We start from the raw sequence: 27,745 nt of genomic DNA, 5'->3' as shown, positions 1-27,745 counted from the left end.
ATGCTAAGTTTTGTTATATGATTCTAAGTTGAAGATCTTAGATGCCATCTCTTTTTATAAATAATTGGTTGCAACGTTTGCTTTTAATAAAGAAATAATAATAGGAAGGCGAGTGATATCAACTTGCCGTGCGAACTTTTAGTAATCTCTTTGTGAAGTTGTGCTTGGATGTATATGTCCATATTTTTAGTTCAATATATACTTGCCTTGTGCGAAAAAATGATGATGCAACCCCACAATGCAAAGGAATAATAAAAAAGATTCCAAGTCCAAATAAGATGAATAATCTAGAGATGGGGTTCTAAGTATGCATAAATTGTATTCTGAATTTATCCAATAGGCAAACTAGGAAGGAAGTTCATCTGCCTCATGAAGAACTTGAACATGTGGATTGCCTAAAAAAAATGATGCAAGTTTTCCTACAAATGATGATAACAAGAGCAGCTAATTCTCCACAAAGTAGGATCATCAGTGGAACTATCTTCTCTATACAGCATGATATGCAAACAGTCTGTTTCGTCATTTTGTGGGAAACTGTAAGTTGGTACTCTTCTCAGTTTTTATTGAACATAATACAAATTCAAAGCAGCCTGTAAGCAATTCATTTGCTTTAACCAAAAAAATGAAACCAAAATAATCACACGACTGAAATGAGCTCACCACATTTTTCTCAGAGCATGTTTTTTAAAACAAATTCATGTAATTACTTGTATGTATGAACCCATAACTACAACTGCACAAGAAATTTGTATGCTAAACAAAGTCTCTAAACATTGAACAACATTTTACAACTGACAGAGAATGCACCCATTTGGTGTTGCAGAATTACAGGGAAGAGCGATGCTTGGACAAGCAGTTGGAAGGCCATGAATTCCTTCATGATGCCAATGTCTTCACTGCTTAAAACACTTCCACTGGTGTTGTCTGTGTTAGGGCCCGATGATTTGGTTTCATCAGAACCATTGTTATCCCCATTTTGTCCAGAAGTTTTGGGTTGATAGGCACCATCATTAGCTCCGTCATTTCTTTGTCCAGGAAGACTGTCAAAATTGTTTCCCCCCTGGTTATCATCAGTGGACTGATCAGCACCATCATCTTTCGAAGTTCCTGGTTGATTATCTAGCTGTGCTTCAACCCCTACTCGTCTTAGATGGAGCTGCCCATTTCTTACCATGTAATAAAAGCCAGAATTTGGAATAGGAAAGTAATCAATTAAGAGATTGCCAGTACCTGAAGGTATAGGTTCACCTCATCTGGACGAGAAAGGAAAGGGAAATCACCACCTGTCTTCAGTATGGCTCGCCTAGCTCCAGGAAACCTTTCACTCACTTGATCTTTCAGCTGCTGAGGAACAGCACAGTAGTCATTTGTCTGAAGAAACAGAAGCAATGATTAAATGATGCCCCAGAAATCAGACACTTATAATGAGATATTTGGGTAGTTATGGTCAAGAGACCTTAGGTTTCTAAGGCAATCAGAAACTTGGCAATGAGGCATTTGAGTGATTAATTTACAAAGCAATATGTGATGAAACTGTTCTTTTGCTTATACTAGATGACGTTAGAACTGAAAGGCGTGACAATGATATGGTCGAGATACATCATCAGATACAATGGTCAAGAGTTAATTAGCTCACTATAACAGGCAAGGCAATAAAAAATTGTAATTAGTAACTAATTTAGAGCGCCATTAATGGTAACTGACCATGCCTGAGTTCCCATCATTGATCGGCTCAACACAGTATCATTGGTGCCAATGGTGTGCTCAAGGAAGAGAAGGGGAAGGGGAAGGGGAGGAGGAAGAACACCAGTGTCAGTTGATGTTGAGAGAAGAGGAAGAAGAGTAGGAGAGGCTTAACCTATATCAGCTATGTTGGTGTCGGAAGAAGAGTAGGAGAGGACTCACCTATATCAACTAGGGTTTTATGTGGTTTTGATGCCAGGGAAGGAGCTAGGGTTTTAGCATGGTTTTGATGCAAAGGAGGAACTAGCACGGAGGGAGGAGGAGCCAATGCAGACATGAAGCAAGGAGGAATTAGCATGGTTTTGATGCAGGTACTCATGAAAGATAGTGGTTTCACGAGATAATGATGCAATGTCATCGTGCAATGATGGACGTGTGAAGGTGCTCACATGGGGAAGCAAAAAGAAGAGAGAGTTAATGATGGTGCCCAAAAAAATTAAGCCACTGATAGGTGAAACAAGATATGTGCGTGCAAAGGTGCTCAAAGAGAAGCCACGTGTTGTGCGTGCAAAAGTGCCCGTGGCTTGGGTCGATAGGTGAAACAAGATATTTCGCCCATGCCGACCGACACGGAACGAGACTTTAAATAGTGCTTAGCATAGTCCAAGTGGGGACCAGGATATAGACTTCTACTCGAGAAACTTTTGATCCTGGCTAATTCTAAATGAAAGTGGGATAAAGTTACACCTAGCTAAGGTTTGAAAAAAAAAAAAACCTTCTAAGCATGAGAAAGAAGATATCTAACAACGAAAACATACAACGACCAATCCCCATAGAAGTTCTCCAATCCTAGAAAAGGCATTTGGGTATTCTTCCTTTAAAAAAAAAAAATCTGACTTTTACCCCTTTTCTAAATGATATTGACTGGTAGTAATTCTGACAAATTGGCATGTACTACTCCAGCAATACACCATAACAGACTTAGGATAAGCACAATAAGCGCACCAGATATACAAAGTTAAACACAGACCTTGCTTGGTAACAGAACGGAGTAGTGAGTTTGATAATATCCCATCAAGCTCAATCTATTTCATAGTTAAGTGTGCAAGAACTACTGAGTTCACAAATCATTGGATCTATTTGATTGTAGTTAGGGCATATTATTAAGAATTGCAACATTTCTAGATGGTACAATTGCATTTGGCACAAGTAGAAACTTATCTTTGTTAAGAAAATCATCATTGGAGACAATTCTAAATAAGCACTGAATGATGAAAAAGGCACAAAACATTTTGCATGCCTCTATGTATATTCTAATGCATATGTTCTCTCTTCCAATAGTGCTCGTAAATAAATGAGTTTGTCATGATCTCTTCCTTGCCTTTTCAATTTCATATATATTGTTGCATCCTGCTACACCCTAAAGGTTAAGCAATATCAGACCAGGACTTACATCCATGATTGTGATGAAGGAATCTGAGAGCGAAAGAGGTCCAACTGATGCAGCATTAACATTCAACTTTAGCCTTGAGGATAAATCATCACTTGATAAAATCTCCACCTGCGTGTTAAAAAGCTTCTAAATTTTCAATCATGGAAATAGTCTAACAGTGCAAAATATGTCAATTTATTTACCAACCAAACTAAGGCTTATCTTAATAAGGTTAGAAATCAAAACTAAATGACTGCATAGTATATTTAAAAAATCTAATTGAATAAGTACATGCTACATTGTAACTATTCTAGATACATTTGTACCAATTTGAGCAGCTGAATTTGCAAAAAAAAACAAGACTTTAACATAAACTAGAATCAATGATTACGAGAGATGTAGACAAACCAATATAATCAAAGATATGCAACCTTAAATTTTTTTAAAAAAAAAACTAAGTTCCTATCATCTTACTGTTTAAACTAAAGTAGGTTGGCATCATTGCACAGCTCAACAAAAGTAAAACAAGAAAAAGCTTAAAGTAATTTTATCTGTCACAAAAAAAATATGGATGTACCTGGCCAACAACAAAATCTATAGAGTCAGCAATGAATGGTTCATGTGAACCATCACGGATTCCTGATAAGATGTATCGCTTCAACAGAAAAGCAGGCGTCCAGTTAACACTGCAATATGATCAGCAAGAATGTTCAAAGGCAATTCTATTTTTAGACTCAATAACAACAAGCCATGTTAGTTCCACTGTTTAGAGTGGTAGATGAAAAATGTGGTAGGCAACTTCACGGTTTACCAAACCAGTAGCGACTTGTTTTGCCACTTTCTAATTTCTGCCATAGCAATACCAATATTGTTTCAGATAATATCATTGAACAATTTGATAGAAGATACTAATATTAGCTATGTTACGTCAATTCAGTATAGACAAAACCAGTTTATCATAAGGTACAAACAGTTTAACACAACCATGACCATGTCACTATGTACTCCATTAAAGTCTGGATATCACATACTTGAGGCATAACAGTACAAGTCTATACAAATTTGACTGTCCTGCACTTTTGCTCAAGGCCTATGTACAGAGTTGCCCTTTGAAGCAACACAACAAGGATTTAATTCAACAACACACGGATGAATTCCAACTAGCATAAAAAAATGGTCAAAAAAAACCAATTAACAATAATAGTTGAAATGAACTCTTAAACCCTCATCCAATCTGCAGTAAAGAAAATAAAACATACATAGGAGACCATGGCATGGCAGCTGCAAACTTGTGCGTCTCCAAAAATGTGTTTGAAAGAACAAGCGACTTAACTCGCCTTGGTCGATGTTGCGCAAAGACTAATGCAAGGAATCCACCAAGTGAAGTTCCATAAAGATGTATCTGGCATACAGTATAATTACTTGTTAATCTGTTGTGGTCTACATTCATTAAATAAAATTAAAAAATGAGTTTAGTTCCAAAAGGTACAGTTAATTATATCCTCACTGAACATGAACATGTACTTGAACATTTTTGTGCCTCAAAAAAATTATCTCAAGTTCCATTAGTTTGAGCTACATTTAGAAAAGAACGTTTAATATATCCATTTGGCATCTATTATATCCATATAGCTCAATAACACTTCAAGAATCAATGCCATAGAGCTTACAATGTGTAACTTAATAATGTCCTTCAAAATTTACTAAAAGGATAGTGTGTATTGTTGGCTAAACACCACAGCCTAGTTCAAACTGTCAAGTTACAGCATATTAAGAAATGCTAATGAGTAGAAGAGACATCAGAACATAAGTGTATGGGACATGGCCTTTGGATATAACCCAACTGATGCTGATGAACCCTCTAGATTTATTCACATGCCCATCTCATATAGTTAGAGATAGGCATAATTACACATGATCAGTGTAAACTTAACATTAATTCATGTAATATGTAAATAGATACTATGTTGTTAAATGACTAATCATCCATGGAATGTGGAGATGAAGGAAAAGTATAATTTTTGGCAAGGCGTTAAAAAGGATTTGTCAACTGGTATGAACATCCAAAACAAATGAGCAAATAATAGTCTGATCAAAAGTTGAATTGATCATGGCAATACTTCTATTGGGTTGTTTGTCTCGCCCCATGGTCACCTATAACTTGATGCCGATATCTATACTCACAAGCAGGGCCTGAACCATACCTATGACTTGAGTTTCAAAATGATCTTTCACAAAAATAAAACTGCAGATGCTTTTGTTTCAGAAAAGCAGAATCCAACTTCCAATGGTATCTTCAAGACAACCATACAAATATAATAATCCCATTGAACCTTGGCATTTAGTATTTAACTACATGAGCATAGAGTGCAGCCTGTAGGAAGTGTATTTCATCAATCTACCACAACAGTTACAGATCATAAAATTATAATCTGCAAAAGTTTTTAACAAAATGCAAAAAGGTGTAAACCAGTCAATTCAACAATGAAGAAGAGAATAATTAAGTGAAACATATGCATATACATACATGATAGATACTAAGCGTATCCAGGAATTTCTCAAATGACTGAACCCACTCCATGTGATTCCAAATGCGCGGTATATCAACTGAAATCACTCGGTAACCCTGCAAAGAAAAAATAATTATGGCTCAAAATGCCATCTAGATTCGTATAGCAAAAGCAATGCATCAAAAATTCATAAAAAAGGTAATAGTGTAATTAGTGCCAAAGGAAGATTGCCTTATGCAAGGCTAAAACTGATATATTTAACCATGCTTCACTGCTTGGAAAAAATCCAGGAAATTGTTGTGATAGAAGAAGTTTAAAGTATCTTTTCTTGCTCAAGATTCAATCTTTGGCCAGAGCAGTCTAGTTTTGATCACAGACCAAAACAGTAGCATTTCAATCTCTAACTATAATGGTACAATTTTGATATGACATCGTGTTGACACTATGCACACTTCAGTTTAAATCCTACGATCCTCTTTTACTAACTTATTTCCATTAAAATACAAGTCTTCAGCAATTATATTAAAATTTTGGAGCAATAAATTATAAAAATATAAGAAGCATTCAACTAATCATTGGTCAATATCGATAAGGATTTGCCACAGTTGGATTCGTAACAACAACGGTAGGACTGATTCTATTAATTTTCTCCAAGAAAGCAACGGCTCATAGAGATTGAGAAGAAATCTAGAAACTATAGATTTAGAGAAGCTTGCTAGAAATTAATTAGACTATGTTTGAAAATTGATTTGAACCCACAAAAAAATTGTTAAATTGAGAATGAAAATAGATGAAATCAAGTGAAAATTCAGTTAAATTAATAAGGCATAAAAAAAGTTAGCCAATCAAGCCTTTCATTAAAAACCTGTATGAATCCTCCTAAATTGGCAAGGATAACTCGTTTAACCTTATCATTACTTGTTAGACTTGAAGTCTCACCTATCTCTCACTCACTATAGATCAAACTATATTATTATGGATCATGAGATTATTATAGATCAAGAACATGATAAACTCTCTCTATCAGCAATGGTCCTAAGTTGTTCTTTAACTAAAACGCAATTTGAATGTAGTTAAGGACCCAACTGGATCCTATAACATTAAAAAAAAAAAATAATGACACTTTTATCATATATATATATATATATATATATATATATATATATATATATATATATATATTAACAATCTAGTATAATTGAGCAATTTATACTAAAAGTATTATTTTGTTATTTGTTGTAATATACTTCTAATCTCTTATATAGAATTATTTTATTTTTTTTTTTTTCATTTTTTTTGGTTCCCGCCGATTTTGATTTCGTCAATTCTACTGATCTGGTTGATACTTGAATCCTTTGCTTATTTGATTATGGTCATGATACTAATCATATCTTCCTGATGACAAAATGAGTGTGTGCGTCAAATCATATGAAATAGCGCTCCTAGTTGAAATTGAACTATCCACATACCTATAAATATATCTCCACATATCCATAATTATATCTCAATTGGCCACTCATAGTAGAACTTGGACTAACACAATTGAAATTAAAGCACATAGGAATAAGATATGGATTCAATTTCTCTAACTCTAGCATCTCTCCTCTTAGTCACTACTTATGCTCCGATTAGTGTATGTCCTCTTCCCCTCTGTCTTTCATCTCCTCCCCATGATAATGTAGACAAAATTAAAGGATGAATCATGGAAGAGAATTTTTCTATCTCGAATGTTGGCAGGTGCTTCTCCTCTTCCCCTTATCTTGCTTTCATTTTTAGTGTTTCATCACTTCACCATTATTTGTTGACAAAATCGAAAAACAAATCATGGGAAAAGATTAGTTATATCTCAGTCAGTTCCAATAGATATTGACCCAGAGAAGCCTTGTGGATTGGCACTATCGAAGACTGCCAGTGCAAACAAAAAAGCAACTGTACTGACATAGTATTTTGTATTGGTTGGCAAATAGAATGAAACATTTTGACCATGCACCAATTAACCCTTAAGACCATAGAACTAATATTTCAACTCAATATTCAAAAAAAAAAAAATTATAAAAGAAAAACAGAATCCAACAAGATAGAATCACAGACCAGAAGCTGAACACTTAATGATTTTTGTAGGTGAAATCCTGATACATATGTTTCAATATTGCATATATTTTCACATTATTTGAAGAATATCAAAGATCTAACTTGACTTCCCAATAAAATCACAAAACAAGTGGCAGCTAAACTACAGAAGAATTGGACACATTTGAACTATATCAAACATCTAGCTTCACAATCATAGCAAGGCAATGGGGACTAAATAACATCAATGCCAGGTAAAGGATTGAAAAAATACCTTTATGGAAAGTGACATTATCTGTTTGTAATAGACATCTGCAGTTCCTGCAATTCCAGGGATGCAAATAAGAGGAGGCACTGATTTAGGACCAAAGTCATAGTATCTCCATTGCTTGTTACCAATCTTCACAAAAAAGAAAAAAAAAAATCAAATGGATAACATACATTACAATCTCAGAAAAAGAAAAGATGAATCTATCATAGTCAAACTATGGCAATCCACTAAGCATTACTAACATCCCGACTCACAAGTATTTTACACTAATAAGATTATTGCAATTGTAGAAAGATAAGGATTCTTGTGCTAACAAAATAAAAAATATTAACGTGATTTATTGAAATAATATGAAAGCATGAAAATAATGTGTCTGATTAAAAATAAGACTCCGTGTTGAAAAAAAAAAAATGTCTATCTTTAAAATATCATGTCATTGGCCTAATTAGTTAAAGTTGTCTACAACATGATTCCTAACATGTATAATTAATGTTTGTCGGGTGTTAAGAAGTGAGATCAGTTAAAGTCCAGCATTATGCTGATAACAATCAAAACACTCCAAGATCCAACATTTTCACCATAACAACTGGACCACGATCAACAAGTTCACAGTTATGAAGAAAATAATGTATAATTGCAGGTCCAATAGAATCAAAGCTTGGAGCATCCCTAGTCTTATGAGTTAAAAGAAAGAAGATTCAGTAAACATATCTTTCTATTATACATTCCAACCAGGAAATGAGGCAATGTCAACTAACATTTTCCAGGAATTGACTACCCCATTCCTCAATTACGGAGCAAACCTACAACTGCCGCTTGAAACAAAGCCATTAGCTCAAGGGAAGATAGGAGAAATTAACTTGCGAGTAGTTTTCGACAACCCAAAAACGCACATACTAGTATTTTAATACTCGATCAATCGAGGATCGGAACGAATAAATAAGAACTAATAAGTTGTCAAAAAGAAAGGGATCTAAAATACTAACGTCAAAGCCAGGACGAGAATTAAGAAAGCGGGTCGACGAATCATACGGAGATTTTGTGGAGAGGTACTTGCGACTTGAAGTAGACGTAATCCCCCGGCGCCTGCGAGACGCCTGCCTTCATTCTGAGGATAGATGCGTCGCCCTGCTCTCGGTAATCGCCGAGCCTTCAGAAAATTGTCGTACTGATACTATATTGAGGGAAGGGGGAAGATACGTCGACGGAAAGCGAGAAGGTAAGAGGATTTGCCGGCGGTGGTGGTGGCTGCGACGGCGGCAGAAGAAGGGGCAAAGGATTTGCCGGAGTCAATGACCTCTCGGGGCAAATAATTGAAGCGGAAACCCCATAAAGGGCAAAAATGAAAATAAAGAGTGATTAAAATAGTTGATACAGTGCAATTACGCTGGCGAACTGATAATTGACAGCTCGAGGTGACAGCTGGCTGGAACCACTTGTTAATCATTGTAGATAATCGAAGAAAATAGCATCCAGGTCCATTATGTTTATATTTTAAATCAATAGCTCGTAATATTTTCATTAAATCGCACTATATTTCTGTTTTCTTTTGCTAATATATTAAAATCATTTTTTTAATCCAAACACCTAATCGGAATGAGAATGAAAATTATGATATTATAAAATAAAAATAGATATAAATATAAATATTATTTTTAAAAATAATATTTAGTTAGTTGAATATTTTATATCAGATTAAACCTAAATTTCTTTTTTTACTCTAGAAAAAATTATATGTGAGAGAAAGTTGAATATAAGAGAAAAATATGATGAAAAAGAATGATGAATGAAAAAGTATAATGAGAGAGACAATGTGATGAAAAAAATGAAAAGAGAGAAAGTATGATAAAAGAAAATGAGGAAAGAAATTGTGATGGGAGAGAATACGATGAAAGAGGATGAGGAGAGAAAATATGATGAGAGAGAAAGTATGGTGGGAGAGAATGAAGAGATAGAAAGTGTGATGAGAGGAAATGAGGAGAGAGAGTGTGTGATGTGAGAAATTAAGGAGAGAGAAAGGGTAATGAGAAAAAAAAGATGAAAGAGAGTGTGATGGGAGAGAAAATATGTGGAGAGAAGATGAGGAGAGAGAAAGTAAGATAATGAGATAATAAAGAGCATGAAAATGTGGTGGCAAAAGACGAATACGCTCTTCCCCAGCGCCCCTGTCAACCCGTCCCAGGGTCAACACGGACGAAGTAAATCATGGGCAGCTACTAGCCTTTGGAATAGTGATTAGAAGAGCATGAAAATGTGATAAGAGAACATGAGGAGAGAGAATGTGATGGGAGAGATTGAGGAGAGAGAATGTATGATGAAAAAAAAAGTATGATAAAAAATTGATAAAAGAGAGTGTAATGGGAGAGAAAGATCATGATAAGAGAGGATGAGGAAAGAGAAAGTATGATAGGAGAAAATGAAGAGAGAGAAAGTGTGATGAGAGAAAATGAGAAACAAAAATATATAATGGGAGAGATTAAGAATAGAGAAAGTATGATAAGAGATAAGTGTGATGAAAGAATGAGGAGAGAGAAAGTATGATAAAATAAAACAAAGAGAGAAAAAGTGATATGAAAGAAAAATTGAATAAATATATTAAAGGTATTTTCATCCAAAACTTAATTCTCATTCTCATCAAAAACTACGGAAGGAGGTGGGTTCTATCAAAATCTAAGTTTTGGGGTTTCGTTCTAAAATTTTAATTCTATTCTCATTAACTAAACATAAGGTTTAGGAATGAATTGATTCCCTCATTCCCAAACCTCTAAACCAAACGTCACCTAGATTTGAGTGTGAATTTTTTCCGTTTAAAATGATCAGAGGCATAATGTCTCCTACCTTGAATATATGCATGTTGTTTCAAATCTCTAATGATCTGATTACCCCTGGGCTTTGGAGCAGAGTACTTAGGCGGTAGGCATGAGTCAGATGTGAGCTAGATCGACTTCTATCGATGCAACTTTTGTCGAGACAGAGTTGGTTTGTGTTGAGTCTAGTAGTGCAAGGGTTCATGAACACTCATTGAGCAGACAACCTACTCTAACAAATTAAGATTTTCGATGACGACAAAAGCTCTAAGAAAACTAAGAGTGTCCAAAAAGAATTAGAAGGTAAGCCAAGGTGGTATACATGACAAAACCTATCCGATGCTAAAGTCAAACCCTCACGAAAAGGAGAATAAAATGAAAAAGGAGGCTAATAGAAAATATATATTTGTATGTGCGCCTATGTCCCTTTGGGACGGTTTAGTGGCTAGCGCATGATGTATTGCCACCATAAGGTCTGGGGTTTGAATCTCAACAAAGCCGAGGTAAATACCTCCCTTATATGTTAGTCACTATTCCAAAGGCTAGTAGCTGCTCGTGATTTACCTCCTCCGTATTGACCCTGGGACGGGTTGACGGGGACACTGGGGATAAACGCATTCGCCTTTTTCCACATGTGAGAAATGTTCTCACCATGCATTCCGTGCACTTCACGCGCCTTAACCCACGTCTTTGGATCATGTTTGTAGCACATCTTCTGTGTTCGCCCACGTACTACGAACGTGTCTGCACAACTGTTAGTGTGTGCACTTATGTGTCAAGACACTCCTTATATATTTTGTGGATAATTATTTAATAAAGGCAAGAATTTATCATTAATTATTTACTTTTTGTACGTATATGATTAATGATAAAGTCCCACAAATTAATGGGTATATTAATCTGAAAACAGACCTTGATCAGATAGATATCTAGAGAGGTCATGGATATCTAGATCAACGTTGAGTATGACTAGGTCGAGATAGATCGAGAGATGAATATCCAAATTGTACTTGAGGGTGCCTTGAGTTTAGTGGTACACTGGACATTACTCGCTCAAGAGAAGATCACATATTAAGCATCATTGGTTATTCCTCTTATGAATGAGTGTAACTGATTTTTTTACTTGAGACCTTCATTTATTCTATGCGTGAAGTTATGTGCTTTGACGCCGTTAAAAGTATTCTTTAATCAGATTGTGATTAATATGGTAGTTGGGTGTATGACAAAGCGTAGAGAGAATAGTGTTGAGTCAATAGAGGATTCATCGTTCTCTTGGATTAGGAGTTAACATCCTGACTATTTGATAGAGATATTAGTGACTCGAAATTCATAGCCATGGAAGGAATGATTTATCATTCAAGAGGAGACTATTATATCTTGAAAATCAAGTAAAATAATTAATTTGGTAATGATGCATAATGTTTCGAATTAATTAGGATGTAGGCTTAGATGAATAGATTGAATTACATAGTAATCGGTTCATGGTTGTTTATAGTTTATGACTGATATTAATTTTATCGCGTTGGGTGACTAAAAATTATTGTTAGACCGTTACCTTAGTCTGTGTATGGATTTACATTACCTTCGTGTATAAAACCTAGAGGGTCGCACGCATAGCACGTAGACATGAACAATGGTATCAAAAGTGAGTCGAGATCAAGATCAAATATGGATTTATTTGATACAAAGAAGAGAGAATTCGAATAGCCATAATCATGATGATTAATGGACAATTCGAATAGTCATCATAATGATAATTAATGGAGAAGTTAAAGAGTCATCATAATGAAGATTATAAATAAAGAATTTATGGATGCTATAACTCTTCATCTTCCTAATTAATGAAGATCATAAATGATGAATTTATTAAGAACTTAACTCTTCGTATTCCTTAGAGGCTATAAGTATCCATCCTCGGAAATGTTAAAGAGTAGAATTCCTTCTCTCCATTTCTCCTTCGTCAACCTCTTTTTCGTTTGGAAGAGATCGTAGTGCTTTTAAGGTTTTGTCAATCCAAGAGGCGAGCACCTAATAGATTGTATCAAGTTCGTGATCTAGTGCACGTAGATACCGCCAGAGTTGTCATACGTGGAGCTCTTATCTGTTTGTAATATCATTCAAGCCTATCGAGGACTAGAGGTATGTTTTTTATGTTATTATGTGTAAAACTATATGTACCACGAAAAGATTCATAATTCATTATATGTCTTCCACTGTGCTCTGATCCTAACAGTGGTATCAGAGCCAATTCATGGTTGGATCATATAGTATGAAGCCAATTCTTAAAAATTTATTTGAGGAATCAGTGTTTCGAAAGATTTCAAAGAAATCTTAATTTCTTTATTTCAAGTTATATGTCGTAATATCTCATGATAGAAATGAATTTTGTCTAAAACATGTAAAGTAATACATGTTGTAATTTAGATATAAATTCCTTATGACATAAGTAGATTAACATGTTAAAATCTCTGAGACCTATTTGTCTTAAAAGACTAAGAGGATTAATATAGATAAATCTCGTAATGAGATTACTCAAATGCACAAGAAGTTAATTATGGTGAGACATTTTAATAATTATAAAATCTCTTAAATATATTAAAGTCAAGATTTGTTAAAAGCCCTCCATTAATAACTATGATGATAGTTAGAGCTTTTACATAGGTCAGTACAACGCAGCTGTGAGCTTGTGTCAAAACATCTATAATTTATCATAATTATTAGTAGATTGACTTGTTTAGCTCAGCTAAGGTTAACTGATTTGAGGGGCAAGTGTTGAGAATATAAGGCTCAATAAGAACATACCGAAAGTCATATAGATTTGTGATTGACAACTTAAGGCCTACTTGATGAATGTAGCATGTAGGTACAGCTCAGCTATATGCATTCTATATGATTCAGGGTTTCGGCCATATTAGAAATTGTTACCAACCAATTCTCGATTCTAACAGTGAGGTTTGTTGGACTTGAATAAAATAATAGGAGTTATAAAAGATCTTATAAAATATATTCCACAAATACTAAAACTCTGTTTTAAATTTTAAATGGCAAATACAAGTACCTTATCACTGCGAAGCATTCTCGAGAAAGAGAATATCCTCCTTGGTTCCAACTACCTGGATTGGTATAGGAAACTGAAAATCATTTTAAAACACGAGAGAAAAATTTACGTGCTCAAAAATGAACCATTGAAAGACTCTACACCTAATGCTTCAGATGAAGATCAATCATATTATTCTCAGTATATGGAAGATACACTGGATGTACAATGCATCATGTTATCTTCTATGTCTCCCGAGTTGCAGAGATAGCATAAGAACATGAGTGCTAGGGAGATTGATCAGCACTTGCGTGAACTCTTCTGAGAGAGTGCGAGAGTAGAGAGGTATGAAACCTCTTGAACACTATTTTGTACCATGTGGAGGATGACAACCAAGTTGGGTCTCATGTACTCAAGATGATCGGGTATAGAGAGAGGCTCGAGAGCTTAGGTTCCAAGTTGGACCAGGACTTGGCTGTTGACCTAATCTTGTCGTCACTACCTCCATCATTTTCTTAGTTTGTGTTGAACTTCAACATGAACAGCATGGATAAAAGTTTGACTGATCTGATGGTAATGCTGAAAACTGCCGAGAAGGATATAAAGGTAAATCCTTCACTCATACAATAATGGTCAGAAATACCAACAAGCGCCCTAGCACCGGGAAGTTTAATCCCAAGGCTAATGCAATGAAGAATCCTAGATATCAAGCTCAGAAGAAGCTTAAGAAAGGGATGCAGGTGCCCCAATCTGATTAGAAGGAGGTCATGTGCTTCCATTGTGGCAAGAAAGGTCACTGGAAGAAAAACTACTATATTTCCATGAAGAAGAATGCCACTGGAGCTGATGCTTCAGGTATCTTTATGATAGAGTGCAATCTTTCTATTTCTTCATCATGGATCATAGATTCTGGAAGTAGTTCTCACATTTGTGCGAATATACAGGGTCTAAGTGACTGCATACAATTGCCCAAGGGCAAAATGGACTTACAAGTAAATGGAGTGAGAGTTACTGCATTAGTTGTAGGAATCTATTCGATAAATTTGCCTAGTGGACTTATTTTGAATTTAGAAAATTATTATTTTGTTTCTAGTTTCTCAAAGGATATCATTTTGGTGTCAAGTTTAGACACCAAGGGATTTGTATTTCAATTCAAGAACAAGTTATGCTCCTTTTATTTGAATAATATATTCTATGGGAATGGTTCATTGAATAATAGTCTTTATGTTCTTAACTTAGATGAACCGATCTATTGTATTGAAAGTAAGAAATAAAAATTACATAACTCAAACTTAACATATCTCTGGCACTGTAGACTTGGTCATATAACCCAGAAACACGTTGTTAGATTACTCAGTAATGGGTATTTGGACTCTTTTGAATTAGAGTCCATAGATACATGTGAAGCATGTTTACAAGGCAAAATGACCAAGAAGTCATTCACCAAGATATATGAACAGGCAAAGGAACCACTAGAACTCATATATAGTGATGTTTATGGGTCATTGCAAGTTCAGGCTAGAGGAGCGTATACTTACTTCGTGACTGTTATTGACGATTTAAGTAGATATGGATATGTCTACTTAATAAGGCATAAGTCTGAAACTCTAGACAAGTTTAAGAAGTTTAAGAATGAGGTAGAAAATCAACATGACAAGAAGATTAAGGCCCTTCGAGTGATTGAGGTGGCGAGTATCTAAGCCAAGAGTTCATTGATTACCTAAAAGAGTGTGGGATAATTTCTCAGCTTACACCTCCTAGAACGCCGGAGTGGAATGGTATTTCAAAAAGGAGAAATCGCACACTCATGGATATGGTTAGATCAATGATGAGTCATGCAAGTCTTCCAATGTCATTTTGGGGCTATGCCTTAGAAACAACAACACACACACTTAACCGAGTTCCAACCAAGACTGTAAATAAGACTCCTTATGAATTATGGTTTGGAAAGAAACTAAATTTGTCTTATCTTAAGATATGGGGTTGTGATGCTTATGTGAAAAATGAAAATTCTAATAACTTGCAGCAAGATCCATAAAATGTACATTTGTAGGTTATCCCGAAGCTACAATGGGATATTATTTTTATCTCCCAAGTGAGCACAAAGTTATTCTTGCTCGATATGCTACTTTCTTGGAAAAAGAATTTATTTCTAAAAAAAGTAGTGGGAGTAAAGTAAGTTTTGAAGAAATTATAGACTCTACAAACAGGTTGGAAGATGAACAGTTAGATAATGAGACAATGCCACAAGTACAAGTGTCTCCTTCATCCGAGACTGCTCAAGAAATGTGAGATCAACGTAAGTCTATAAGAATACACCGAGAGCCAAACAGATATGGTTGGCTAGTAACCCAAGATGAGGAAGTGTTACTCATCGAAGATGATGAATCGTCAACTTACAAGGAAGCGGTTGCTTCAAATGATTCTGAGAAATGGCTGGAAGCCATAAAATCTGAAATGGACTTCATGTACACCAACCAAGTTTGAGAGTTGGTTGATGTGTCAATTGGGGTAAAATCCATAAGGTGCAAATGGATCTTCAAGAAAAATATTGACATGGATAGGAACATAAGTACCTACAAAGCTAGACTTGTGGCAAAGGGTTTTAATCAACATCGAGGAATTGACTATGATGAAACATTTTCCTCCATTACAATGCTTAAGTCTATTAGAATTTTACTAGCTAATAGCTTACAAGGACTACGAGATTTGACAAATGGACGTTAAAACTGTTTTCCTAAATGGAAGGTTACAGGAGAAAGTATATATGGTACAACCTCCCAGTTTTATAAAATCTGAGAATGCCAATAAGTTATGTAGGCTCAAGAAGTCAATTTATGGACTAAAGCAAGCATCTCGGAGTTGAAATCTGCAATTTGACGAAGTCATTAAAGATTTTTCTTTTGTCAAAAATCTAGAAGAACCTTGCGTTTACAAGAAGATTAGTGGGAGCAAGATTACGTTCTAGTGTTGTATGTTGATGATATATTTCCTATAAGCAATGACATCCCTAGCTTAGAATCTATCAAGACTTAGTTGGGAGAGTGTTTCTCAATAAAAGATCTTGGAGATGCAACCTATGTTTTAGGTATTAGAATATACTGAGATAGACAAAGCATGTTACCAGGATTGAGTCAAGGTGTATACATTGATAAAATGCTGAATAGATTCTGTATGCAGGACTCCAAGAGAGGATATTTACCAGTGTCCCATGGTGTGCATCTTTCCAAGGTTATGTGTCCAGGAACACAAAAGGAAAGAAGTAGAATAGACAAGATACTTTATGCTTCGGCTATAGGGTCCATAATGTATACTATGATATGCACTCAACCAGATGTCTCGCATGCATTAAGCATGACGAGTAGATATCAGTCAGATCCTAGAAAGGGTCATTGGACTGCGGTAAAGACTATCCTCAAGTATCTTAGAAGAACAAAGAACAAGTTCTTTTTCCACATGTGAGAAATGTTCTCACCATGCATTCCATGCACTTCACGCGTCTTAACCCACGTCTTTGGATCATGTTTGTAGCACATCTTGTGTGTTCGCCCACGTACTAAGAACGTGTCTGCACAACTGTTAGTGTGTACACTTATGTGCCAAGACACTCCTTATGTATTTTGTGGATAATTATTTAATAAAGGCAAGAATTTATCATTAATTATTTACTTTTTGTACGTATATGATTAATGATAAAGTCCCACAAATTAATGGGTATATTAATCTGAAAACAGACCTTGATCAGATAGATATCTAGAGAGGACATGGATATCTAGATCAACGTTGAGTATGACTAGGTCGAGATAGATCGAGAGATGAATATCCAAATTGTACTTGAGGGTGCCTTAAGTTTAGAGGTACACTGGACATGACCCGCTCAAGAGAAGATCACATATTAAATATCATTGGTTATTCCTTTTATGAATGAGTGTAACTGATTTTTTGACTTGAGACCTTCATTTATTCTATGCGTGAAGTTATGTGCTTTGACGCCGTTAAAAGCAGTCTTTAATCAGATTGTGATTAATATGGTAGTTGGGTGTATGACAAAGCGTAGAGAGAATAGTGTTGAGTCAATAGAGGATTCATCGCTTTCTTCGATTATGAGTTAACATCCTGGCCACTTGATAGAGATATTAGTGGCTCAAAATCTATAGCCATGGGAGGAACGATTTATCATTCAAGAGGAGCTTATTATATCTTGGAAATCAAGTAAAACAATTAATTTGGTAATGATGTATAATGTATTGAATTAATTGGGATGTAGGCTTAGATAAAGAGATTGAATTACACAATAATCGGTTCATGGTGGTTTACAGTTTATGACTGATATTAATTTTATTACGTTGAGTGGCTAAAAACTATTGTTAAACAGTTATCTTAGTCTGTGTATGGATTTACATTGCCTTAGTGTATAAAATCTTGAGGGTCGCACGCATAGCATGTAAACATAAACAATGGTATCGAAAGCTAATCGAGATCAAGATCAAATATGGATTTATTTGATACAAAGAATAGAGAATTCGAATAGCCATAATCATGATAATTAATGGAGAATTCGAAGAGTCATCATAATGATAATTAATGAAGAAGTTGAAGAGTCGTCATAATGAAGGTTATAAATGAAGAATTTATAGAGGCTATAACTCTTCATCTTTCTAATTAATGAAGATCATAAATGATGAATTTATTGAGAACTTAACTCTTCGTATTCCTTAGAAGCTATAAGTAGTCATCCTTGGGAAGATTCAAGAGTAGCATTCCTTCTATCCATTTCTCCTTCGTCAACTTCTTCGTTCGGAAGAGATCGTAGTGCTTCCAAGGTTTTGTCGATCTAATAGGCTAGCACCTAATGGATCATTTCAAGTTCGTGATCTAGTGCGCATGGATACCGCTAGAGGAGTCACACATGGGGCTCTTATCTGTCTGTAATATCATTCAAGACTATCGAGAACTCGAAGTATGTTTTTTATATGATTATATGTAAAACTATATGTACCACGAAAAGATCCATAATTCATTATATGTCTTCTGCTACGCTCCGGTCCTAACACCAACATATTCCACTCGTCCCATCAATCTCCCATAGAACTTAGTTTTGGTTGGACTATAATCACGTGTCCCCATCTTTCGGTCTACTGGTTTGATCCAATCTTAATCTCAAGGCAGATTGACTTGATTGGTCGAGCTCCACTGTGAGTCAAGCTGAACCTCCTTGGGTTAATTGAGTTATAGGTCTGTCATGTGGCTCCCACCGTCTCTACTGCCTCATCTAACTATATATAAACAATAAAGGGTAAAAATCATCATCTCGACCGCCCTTTAAGATAACTCTTCTCTTTCTGAAAATGAAGTAAATCATGAGGATTCCACTGAACATCATCAACCCATATAAAAAGAAGTTGAGATAACTAGTGAAATATTTTGTATCCACTAAAAATTGATCATAGGCATATTAATAATAGTAACATTATATAAACCAACTGTATCAATATGCTGGAATTACATGTCTTCCGAACACAAAGTCTATCATAATAATAGTCCTCAACCCAGGACTATTATAATAGTCTCTATTATAGTGATCATATATCTTGCACTCTAAAAAATGAATATTACTTATACACATATCTGGATTTGCGCCACTAGATATTTGAGTTGACTAATATACTTCCACACGAATTAGAAGTCACAATCGTTTCCCTTTGAACCGCACGTATATATATATATATATATATATATATATATATATATATATAAATATATATATATATATATATATATATATATATATATATATATATATATATATATATATATCGCACACGTGTAATATGAGAAGTATCGGAGGTTGCCACATGTACCAAAAAAGTTAATACTCTTGTTGAGATAAGATCAAAATCCGGATGAATCAACTCGACGGCTTCTAATCGAGATATGTGCGAAGGGTATTCACTCAGTACTAATAAACCAAAATGTTCAGCTCCACCAAGACGACTCTCCACTCATCTCCGATTAATCTTACTATACCTATTGGTACTTGTTAGGTCAACTAAAGAGGGATGAATAACCATACAAATCAAATTAATACTTCTATTGTTATCAAATTTAGTAAGGACAAATACATATTAGTTAATTAAAATAAGCATAAATAAAAGTAGGAGACAAAAATTTTACTTGGTTTACAATTAGGAAAGTTGCTAATCCAAAATAATAAAAGTTCTCCTCTGTTGAAGATGGAGTAACCTCTTACAATAATTACAAATACGAAATGAAATTACAAAATATGGAAGTTAAGAATGAGTGTGTTGTACTGTTGTAAACTTTGAGAATCATGACTCTATTTATAACCCACTGGTCGAAGTTAATCGTTATTAACGTGGCACCTCCGGGCACCTGGACATGGTTGACTCGATCCACTCAACAACGACTTCTTTCCAATGGATCTTCACTTCCCGAAGCCTAGACCCAGTCTGGGTACTTAGAGTCAGTTGACGTGGACTCTAGTACTGATCCTCGCTACAACGGCTCGTTGATTGTGTAATATACCAAAATTATATATATGAATTTTAAATGATTAAACATTGACATATTAAATTTATTTAGAAAAAATAAATTTATATGGGTGCAAAATCAAGAGGGAAATAAATTTATATGAATTTATAGAATTCACTTAAATTTTTCTTGATTTCATTAGAGTCGTATGTTATGGGGATAAATGGGATAGAAAGGAAACATATTTTAGCAACCCTATTTAAATGAGGAAATGTTTAATTTCCAAAATATATATTATGTTTCCTAAATCCTATTCTTGTGACACCTCTCCGCGACTCTACCCTCACGGCGCCGCCCCATGACTCCTCAATCGTCGACGCCGCCATCCTAACAAGTCATCACACTGCCCTCGTGTGGGGCTAGGTCGACAACGCCGACGTTGTCAGCCGCTGTGGAAGCGCTGATTTCCCCTTGCAATTTCTGGCCACGCTGTGCCATCTCTGCCCGATGTCGTCTCCTTGCCACTGCTAGCGGTTTCCCTGTCGGGGGCCATCGTCAGTTGTTGTGGACCATGGCCCGAGACCTAGGACATAGTTGAAGTACCGATCTGTAGCCATCTCAAGCCAACAGACGATCTACAGCCATCTCAAATCGGCATACCTCGAGCAGCAATCCCTGTTGCTGCTGCCTCCACAAGCCGCCAGGAGCCCCTACCAGAGAGGAAGAAACCATGGGTAATAATTCTGCCTTACCTAAGTTTTGTTTAGAGTAGTCATGTTACCGAGTAGAGTCTGAAATTTGAGGTTGGTTGTTGATTTGGCAGCTTGCTTTAATGGTGAGGTGGATGGATTAAGTTCCCTTCAAATTAATTGTTGTAGGTTAATTTTGTTGGATGTATTAAAAATTTGGTTGTTGTCTTGGGGTTGAGTAACTCTCCATTAACAGTGAAGTTGTTGAGTTAACCCTCATTCAATGTAATGACACTGGCTAACAGTAGGGTAAGGTTGGTTAAACCCTATGACTAATTTGGATTGATTGATTAATAAGCTTATGATGTAATTACTTGATCTATAGTGTAATTAATACATGGATTAAACAAATAGCTTATTATTGGTTTGAGATTATTTAAGTTGTGGTGTATGAGAAACATGGGGTTTGGATTAATAGGTTGAGTTAATTAGTGTTTTCCTAATCAATTTAGGATTAGGAATTTGCCATTGGTTTTATGTTTGACGTAGCTACACTATACACTATGTGATTGTGGGATTTTGATTGAGATGAGCATCTCGACGTGAGATTAGTTCGACACAAGCTACACTTGAGGCGGGTATTCTTGCCTTGTTTCTTTATTGATTTGTCCTTAGTGCATGATTATTTATTGTTATACGTTGATTAAGTAGCATTTACTTGCTTTCCCTGCCTCCACTCTATGTTATTCTTGCAATTGATCTTTGTTGTTTGTTCTTATTTGTTTGTCGATATCGACACATATGCAGTCTCGTTGTTTTCATGCTTGGATTGGTTATATGTATAAGATATACCAGACCCTAGTGTAGTTATAGACTTATACTTGTGCATTTATATCATAGTATAGTTAGGTACTTATGCTTGTGCCTACCAGTTAGCGATGTCGTAGGTAGTATAATTGTGTACTTATATGAGTACCAATATGTTAGTAAGATTATATCATACCATAGAATATTGAGTATCCTACTAGACTTTTGGTTGTTATTTAGGCACATGCCTATACACTAATGAGGTTAGACTATAGGGTGGCTTGAAGAGCATTATCCTCAGATGGATTGTTATTACTTATTTTGTCATTATGACTTGGAATATGTATATATCATGTCTGTCCATGGGACCATTTGTGGTAGAGTGTTATCCTGCAGATAGTAGTCACTTATGCATCTTGTCTGCCTACGGGACCATCCGTTGTAGAGTGTTCTCCTACAGACAATGATTGTTTACATATCCTAATTGCCTACGGGATCATCCGTAGTAGAGCGTTCTCCCGCAGTCAGTAGCTGAGTTGCTAGATAGCTACCTCATCCTATCCACCCAAGGAACCATCCGTTGTAAAGGATTCTCCTACAAACATGGACTATTTATATACCCTAACTATGCATGAGACTCATTCACAGTAGCATGTTGTTACGCGTAGCCAGTGCTTGTTATACTCTTGATATACGCTAGTAGTGTATTTGTTTGTACAGGATCTATGTGTACTCCTGATTTATTGGTCTTATCTAGGTGAGCAGATTAGTAGATGGTTATGTAGTTTCTTATGCTTCATTAGTGGTTGCTTATTTTGACTCTCTCTTTTTTGGGAAGGTAAATGTATTATACTACTAAAACTAGAATCATACAAAGTACAAAGTACATCACTTGATGTCTACAAAGCGCCAGACATGGATCTGGACTTTGTGAAACATCCTCTCAACACAAGGTACAATGCCCTCAAAACGTGATCGGTTGCGTGCCTCCCATATAAGATAAATCATCGAAGATACAACAAGATATCGGGCCTTGACTTGCCGGCCTTTACCTTCATAATGTCGTTGAAACACATCAAGTAATTTGGTCATACTAGTGATATCAAATTTGATGTCCATCCATCTCACAACCCTATCAAGAAGAGACTTTGCAACTGCACATTCAAAGAAAATGTGACCATTGGACTCTTCATGGTGTTGACATAATGCACACATCTTGTTTGGCACGTATGACAAAGTGTCTGCTGTCCTTAACTTTCCGTGGGCAAGCAACCAAGCTGTGAATCGATGTTTGGGCATTAAACTTGGCTTCCAAATCACTGAAAACTAGGGAACTTTGGGCATTTTCGGCCTGAAGAAGTCATAGGCCAAAGCTGTCTCGTTTTCCCCTTCCACAAACCATTCTGTGAGCTTCATCTTTGCTGCTCCAATTGAGGTGGTGCGTTGTAGAAGAACATCTCTAATCTGAAGTAAGCATTTGATGGGGGGAGAATCACTTATTTTGACTCTCTTACTTTTATAGTGAGTATTTCACCTGAAACTGTATTCTTTGATCTCCTTATATACACTATCATGCACTATCCTCTTATTCCCGCTAACTATTTTGTACTCACTACCCTTGCTTTTCCTTTATTTCTAGGTTAGCAGGTGTATTGTGTCACTTAGAGGTCCTGGCTGCTAGTCCCACCTCCCACTCGAGATCGTGTTTTCCATGTTATACATTATTGCTTTATATTTGTACTTAGTTTTGTTCATGAATTGTAGTTTGGTAATGTATTTTATTAGGTTGTGATATTTGCTGTGTTAAGTCGTGCCAACACGCAATCCATTTATGTTTTCTATGTTATTTGGGATTGTGTAAATCCCTTTATTATGTGGTTGGATATCTTTTATCTTCCAGTGTGTTTTTGTTTCCAGCCGTGTAGGTTGTAGATATTATACTTGTTCTGTCTTGTGACATTGTATCCAAGTTCCATATGTTATCATAAGGGAGGAGATACTATCCTTTTGTCGGGTAGAAACTCCTTCGAAGTGCGACAGATCTGGCCAAGACTACTCCAAGCGCCTAGACTTGATCCGGACGCTTGGAGTTTGGGCTTCTGGATTTGGTCCGAGCGCCTGGACTTGATCAACTTCCAACATGATTGATTTTTTATCTATTGAGTGATACTCTGACCATATATCTAATGACAATGACTAGTTTTTTTTTTTTATCATTCACTAATATCTTTAATATATAATGGCTTACTTATCTCTTTGCTAAATACAGTATATTATAGGTTCGACTAGGACCATAAATCTAAAATCTCAACCATTAAACTTGCCATGGAACCTTAAAGTCAAGCACGTTCACTCCAGAAGCACCCCCGCCTGTCCACTCGTTCCGTGTTTGAAAACGTTGACGTCTCGTCCGTAGGGAAGCATGTTCGGTATGCGATTGCAATCTTATCGCATTAATGCATCTTCCTGCCCGTTTGGCTTGCTAATCAAGTGACCTTTTTCTGTGCGGTGAAACATCACTCACCAAACATTTACCAGTAAAAGAAAAGGTCATTGGAGCATGCATTAGTGTCTGTTCTGTACAGTAATGTTGCATGCATAAATAATTGGTACGATGCAGCTTTGGCAAAGGCCATGGCCAATAGCTGGCACCAAAAGTTCCCCTTCAACCACCACATTGTTCACCAAACCAGTCGGCATCCTCTTGGGTACTCTGTGCATGCATCTTTTCTAAGTCAAGTCAAGTCCGGTCCCATTAGGTGCAGGATCTAATCAGGCCCAAGTTGAAGAGGTTCCTCTTCACGATGCTGCCCAAGTGGAAGAGTCCGACTCCTCCGCCGCCGTTCGCCGCTGTCTCCTCCTCGGCCGGCGACCACTTACGAAGCGAGCATGGACCGCGCTCGTCGCTCAACTTGAGGCTGTCGACGCTGATCTTCTCCGTGATGGCGTCGACGATCCTCTGGCTTATTGCGCGGCCAGATGGGTCGGCGACGTAGAACGAGCTCGTGGCTACTCCGGCTTTGGTACTAACTTCCGCCCTCGTCACCGACAGTCCGTGCTCGCGCAGGATTTGCGTCACGTCCGCTAGTAAGCCCCTGTGATCCGCCGTCCGCAGCTCTAACATCACTCCCTGCGGCGTGAAAAGGGGGCAAATTGCAGCTCGAAATTTAATTTTGGATTGGGATGGTACTGATAGAATGGAACACGTACCTCTGATGCTCTGCGCTCGATGGCGGCTTGGAGACATTGAACAACTCGCTGCCGCTCTGCTTCCGAACTGATCGGAGTGCCGTCCAAATGCCTTATGTAAAATTCCTAATTAATTCACGGATTCAGCGCGATGTGAACGATTTTAAGCCAAATTTTGATGCAGAATTGGATTTTGGAGCCAGAAATTTTACTTGGTGGGCTCGAATGCCGTCGGTGTCGACGGTTCCATGGAAGACGACGTACTCCATATCGATCAGCGTGCAGACCACGTCGAAGAGAAGCTTCGGTCGATCACGGCACTCGACGTTGACGACGGAGTAACCGCGGTCTACCCAGTTTTGCACAGAGACCACCAACGGCGTTTTGACCCGGCAGCCGGCGCGCTCGTAGTCGCGATCATCGAACATAAGCTGGTGCATCCTGCGGTCTGAATGAGCCGTCGAAGGCGGTCCCATGCCGGCGGTGACCCTCTCACCGTGGTCGCCTATCAGTACGCTCCGTAGCCGCGCCACGATGCTGTGCGGGTCGTTGGCGCTTCCGAAGACCACAGAAATAAGGCACGCGACGCGGCCGTTGTGCGTCCATACCTTAGCCGCCACGACGTCGCACTCGGCATCGCGAAGCACGGCGAAAATCTCGGAGAGGAGACCCGGGCGGTCGTCGCCCGCGAGCGCTAGTTCGGTGGCGCCACATATCTCGCCTCCAGCTACCTCGTCTGGGGCATCATTGCCGTTATCATCGGCATCAGCGCAAAGGGAAAGCTCGAGTTTGGAGGCCAGGTGGAGGTCGGCGAGCTTGCGACCGTGGCGATCAGTGACGTGGAAGACGTTCATGAACCAACGGCCGTCGGAGGAGATGTAGGCCTTTCCGATAACGAGATCGAGATCGGCGAGCACACGGAGGACCTCCAAAAGCACGCCACGCTCCCGAGCGCTGTCAACCTTCACCACCGTCGCGGTGGCGCCCACCGCATTGTCCACCACCACCCTGCGCCGCCCTGAATTCAGCAAGCCCAGCGCCCTACTCCAAAACAGAGCAGCAAAAGGAAGAAAACATTCTTACTCTTACCGGGGAGTGTTCATACGAATGATGAATTTGTTGTACTCCTCCATGGCAGGCTAATGACTTCAACCTACCTCCTCTTCTGCTCCTCTAATCCTCTTCCTCGCCCTTCCTTCACGTATTTAAAAAGCTGCGAGAGAAGACTGGAAGAAAGAGGGAGGACGGGTGAGAGACGGGCCTCGTCGACCCATCTATGAGTCCACCTGCCACATTTGGTTCTTCAACAAACCACGTGCAATTTACACGTTGGTTCTGCACACGTGGGGGCAAGGAGCTAACCGACAATGCGAGCGGGTCGTCTTCCTTCCGTGCGCCGCACGTTATTATTATGCCCACCTGCCAGCTGCTTCGCGATGCGGGTTTTGGTGTGTGCGACCGTCTCTCATTAACCAACCAACCAACAAGCCTCATTGATCCGCCCTGCCCTGCCCTGCCCTGCCGACCGATAGACCCTCGCCCCTCTCTCGGACGACTCGACCTTGAGCGCCTCAAGGTCTACGCAGGAGAACAGCACATGTGCCCCCGGGTCTCGGTACGTGCGTTCCGTGCGGCAGGATCTAGCGGCGGATCTCCTACCGCAACTGCTGCATCCTTCGCGTCCATGTTTTAAACATGGGATCCAGATTTGTTAATCAATTAAACATGGGATCCAGATTTGTTAAGAATCCATCGATCGAATGTTAGTTAGCCTTACCATACTTAAAATCGATTAACAAATCTGGATCCCATGTTTAAAACATGGTGTATATATATATATTGGTCTGTTTGATGTGCGTGGCAAGACTAACAAGTTGTCGTGCAGAATAAAATAGCAGTTGAGAAGTATTTACATTTTACAGAATGATGTTCTCATCGCCGGTGAATTGCTACTCCGACCAATTGCAAGTGTTGAGGCCATACGATATCGAGGTCTTGGGATTCATTCCAACTTCTCCGTGCAGTTCGATTCGATAGTGCACATTTTGTGGGATTGCAATTATAAAATTTAGAATGGTAAAAAAAAAAAATCAAAGGAGTGTGTTTTTTTAATCTTTCACTCACTTGTTTTTTTTGGTTCTCTCGGAAAGGCTTTATGAAACTTTTGGGCCCCAATTTCCTCACCAACAAGCAATCAATATTTTATGAAATTAAAAAGGCTTCATATCCGAATTATTCTATTATAAATATTGATCCGGCAGTAAGAATGGGGGATCTCATTTAGCAGTCAACGTCGCGAGGGCCAAAGGTCTTGGCCGAGCGGATAAGAAGGGCGACGACCAGCTGAAGCTTCCGAGCGGAAGCAATACACCCCGCCGGAGTCGGGGTTCCGACGCTCATGATGAACAGTAGGAAAGGCCGAGCAGGCGAAGGAATAAAACATCAATGCTGCGAACAGTCCAGAGAGCACATGACCAGGAAGCTCCCGCGCGGATCAGAACACCCGATCGGCCGGACGCGAGGAAACTGCCGACCGGTCGGACGATCGACGGGAAGTAAGAAAAGGCAAGGATAGAAACATCTTCTGACAGCAGATGATATGCAGGATCTTAGGACATGCGCTCACTGTCCTATCAAAGACGCGCTCACTGTCCTATCAAAGACGCGCTCACTGTCCCATCAAAGACGTGCTCGTACTGTAGCAGTAAGGAGTCAGGCAAGCTCCTCTGACAAGTCCATACTGGGTATGGGTTGAGGA

General features: G+C 37.8%; 2 protein-coding genes and 1 long non-coding RNA gene across 6 annotated transcripts; 1 reads left to right on the top strand and 2 right to left on the bottom strand.

The window, feature by feature from the left end:
- Positions 1-642: 642 nt before the first annotated feature.
- Positions 643-9,303, bottom strand: LOC122007882 (maspardin-like). Of its 4 annotated transcripts, none has more exons than XM_042563412.1 (8): positions 8,999-9,303; positions 7,970-8,095; positions 5,643-5,741; positions 4,375-4,517; positions 3,693-3,801; positions 3,137-3,244; positions 1,231-1,344; positions 643-1,156 (listed from the first exon to the last, which is right to left on the bottom strand). In XM_042563412.1, the coding sequence occupies exons 1-8, from the start codon at positions 9,071-9,073 to the stop codon at positions 767-769; spliced, it is 1,164 nt and encodes a 387-aa protein (XP_042419346.1). In that variant the 5' UTR covers positions 9,074-9,303; the 3' UTR covers positions 643-766. The 4 variants fall into 4 exon arrangements, with proteins under 4 accessions (XP_042419346.1, XP_042419347.1, XP_042419348.1 ...); XM_042563413.1 differs by having other exon boundaries at positions 1,231-1,341; XM_042563414.1 differs by having other exon boundaries at positions 1,231-1,371; positions 7,970-8,016.
- An 11,219-nt stretch (positions 9,304-20,522) lies between these two features.
- Positions 20,523-23,592, top strand: LOC122011562. Its single transcript, XR_006119973.1, has 2 exons — positions 20,523-21,036; positions 23,438-23,592. It is a non-coding gene; the product is annotated as an uncharacterized LOC122011562 (long non-coding RNA).
- A 744-nt stretch (positions 23,593-24,336) lies between these two features.
- LOC122007881 (ACT domain-containing protein ACR8-like) lies at positions 24,337-26,255 on the bottom strand. The gene is made up of 4 exons (XM_042563409.1): positions 26,077-26,255; positions 25,200-25,995; positions 25,009-25,113; positions 24,337-24,928 (listed from the first exon to the last, which is right to left on the bottom strand). Exons 1-4 carry the CDS (start codon positions 26,118-26,120, stop codon positions 24,554-24,556), a joined length of 1,320 nt encoding a protein of 439 aa, XP_042419343.1. The 5' UTR covers positions 26,121-26,255; the 3' UTR covers positions 24,337-24,553.
- Between the last annotated feature and the right edge of the window lie 1,490 nt (positions 26,256-27,745).

This window comes from Zingiber officinale, chromosome 8A, assembly GCF_018446385.1.
Source record: "Zingiber officinale cultivar Zhangliang chromosome 8A, Zo_v1.1, whole genome shotgun sequence".
Classification (NCBI taxonomy): Eukaryota; Viridiplantae; Streptophyta; class Magnoliopsida; order Zingiberales; family Zingiberaceae; genus Zingiber; species Zingiber officinale.
This window is presented reverse-complemented; position numbering and strand designations above follow the sequence as displayed.

What these genes read in the sequence shown, in the direction of transcription:
- LOC122007882 (XM_042563411.1), bottom strand. Translation starts at nt 9,073, where the DNA reads ATGAAGGCAGGCGTCTCGCAGGCGCCGGGGGATTACGTCTACTTCAAG. An exon ending in CCTTCATCACAATCATGGAT is followed by an intron (nt 1,372 to 3,136) that starts GTAAGTCCTGGT and finishes CTGTTTCTTCAG; the next exon opens with ACAAATGACTACTGTGCTGT. An exon ending in AGGTGAACCTATACCTTCAG is followed by an intron (nt 1,157 to 1,230) that starts GTACTGGCAATC and finishes AGAAATGGGCAG; the next exon opens with CTCCATCTAAGACGAGTAGG.
- LOC122007881 (XM_042563409.1), bottom strand. Translation starts at nt 26,120, where the DNA reads ATGGAGGAGTACAACAAATTCATCATTCGTATGAACACTCCCCG. An exon ending in ATTCGTATGAACACTCCCCG is followed by an intron (nt 25,996 to 26,076) that starts GTAAGAGTAAGA and finishes AGGGCGGCGCAG; the next exon opens with GGTGGTGGTGGACAATGCGG. An exon ending in TCGAGCGCAGAGCATCAGAG is followed by an intron (nt 24,929 to 25,008) that starts GTACGTGTTCCA and finishes TTCACGCCGCAG; the next exon opens with GGAGTGATGTTAGAGCTGCG.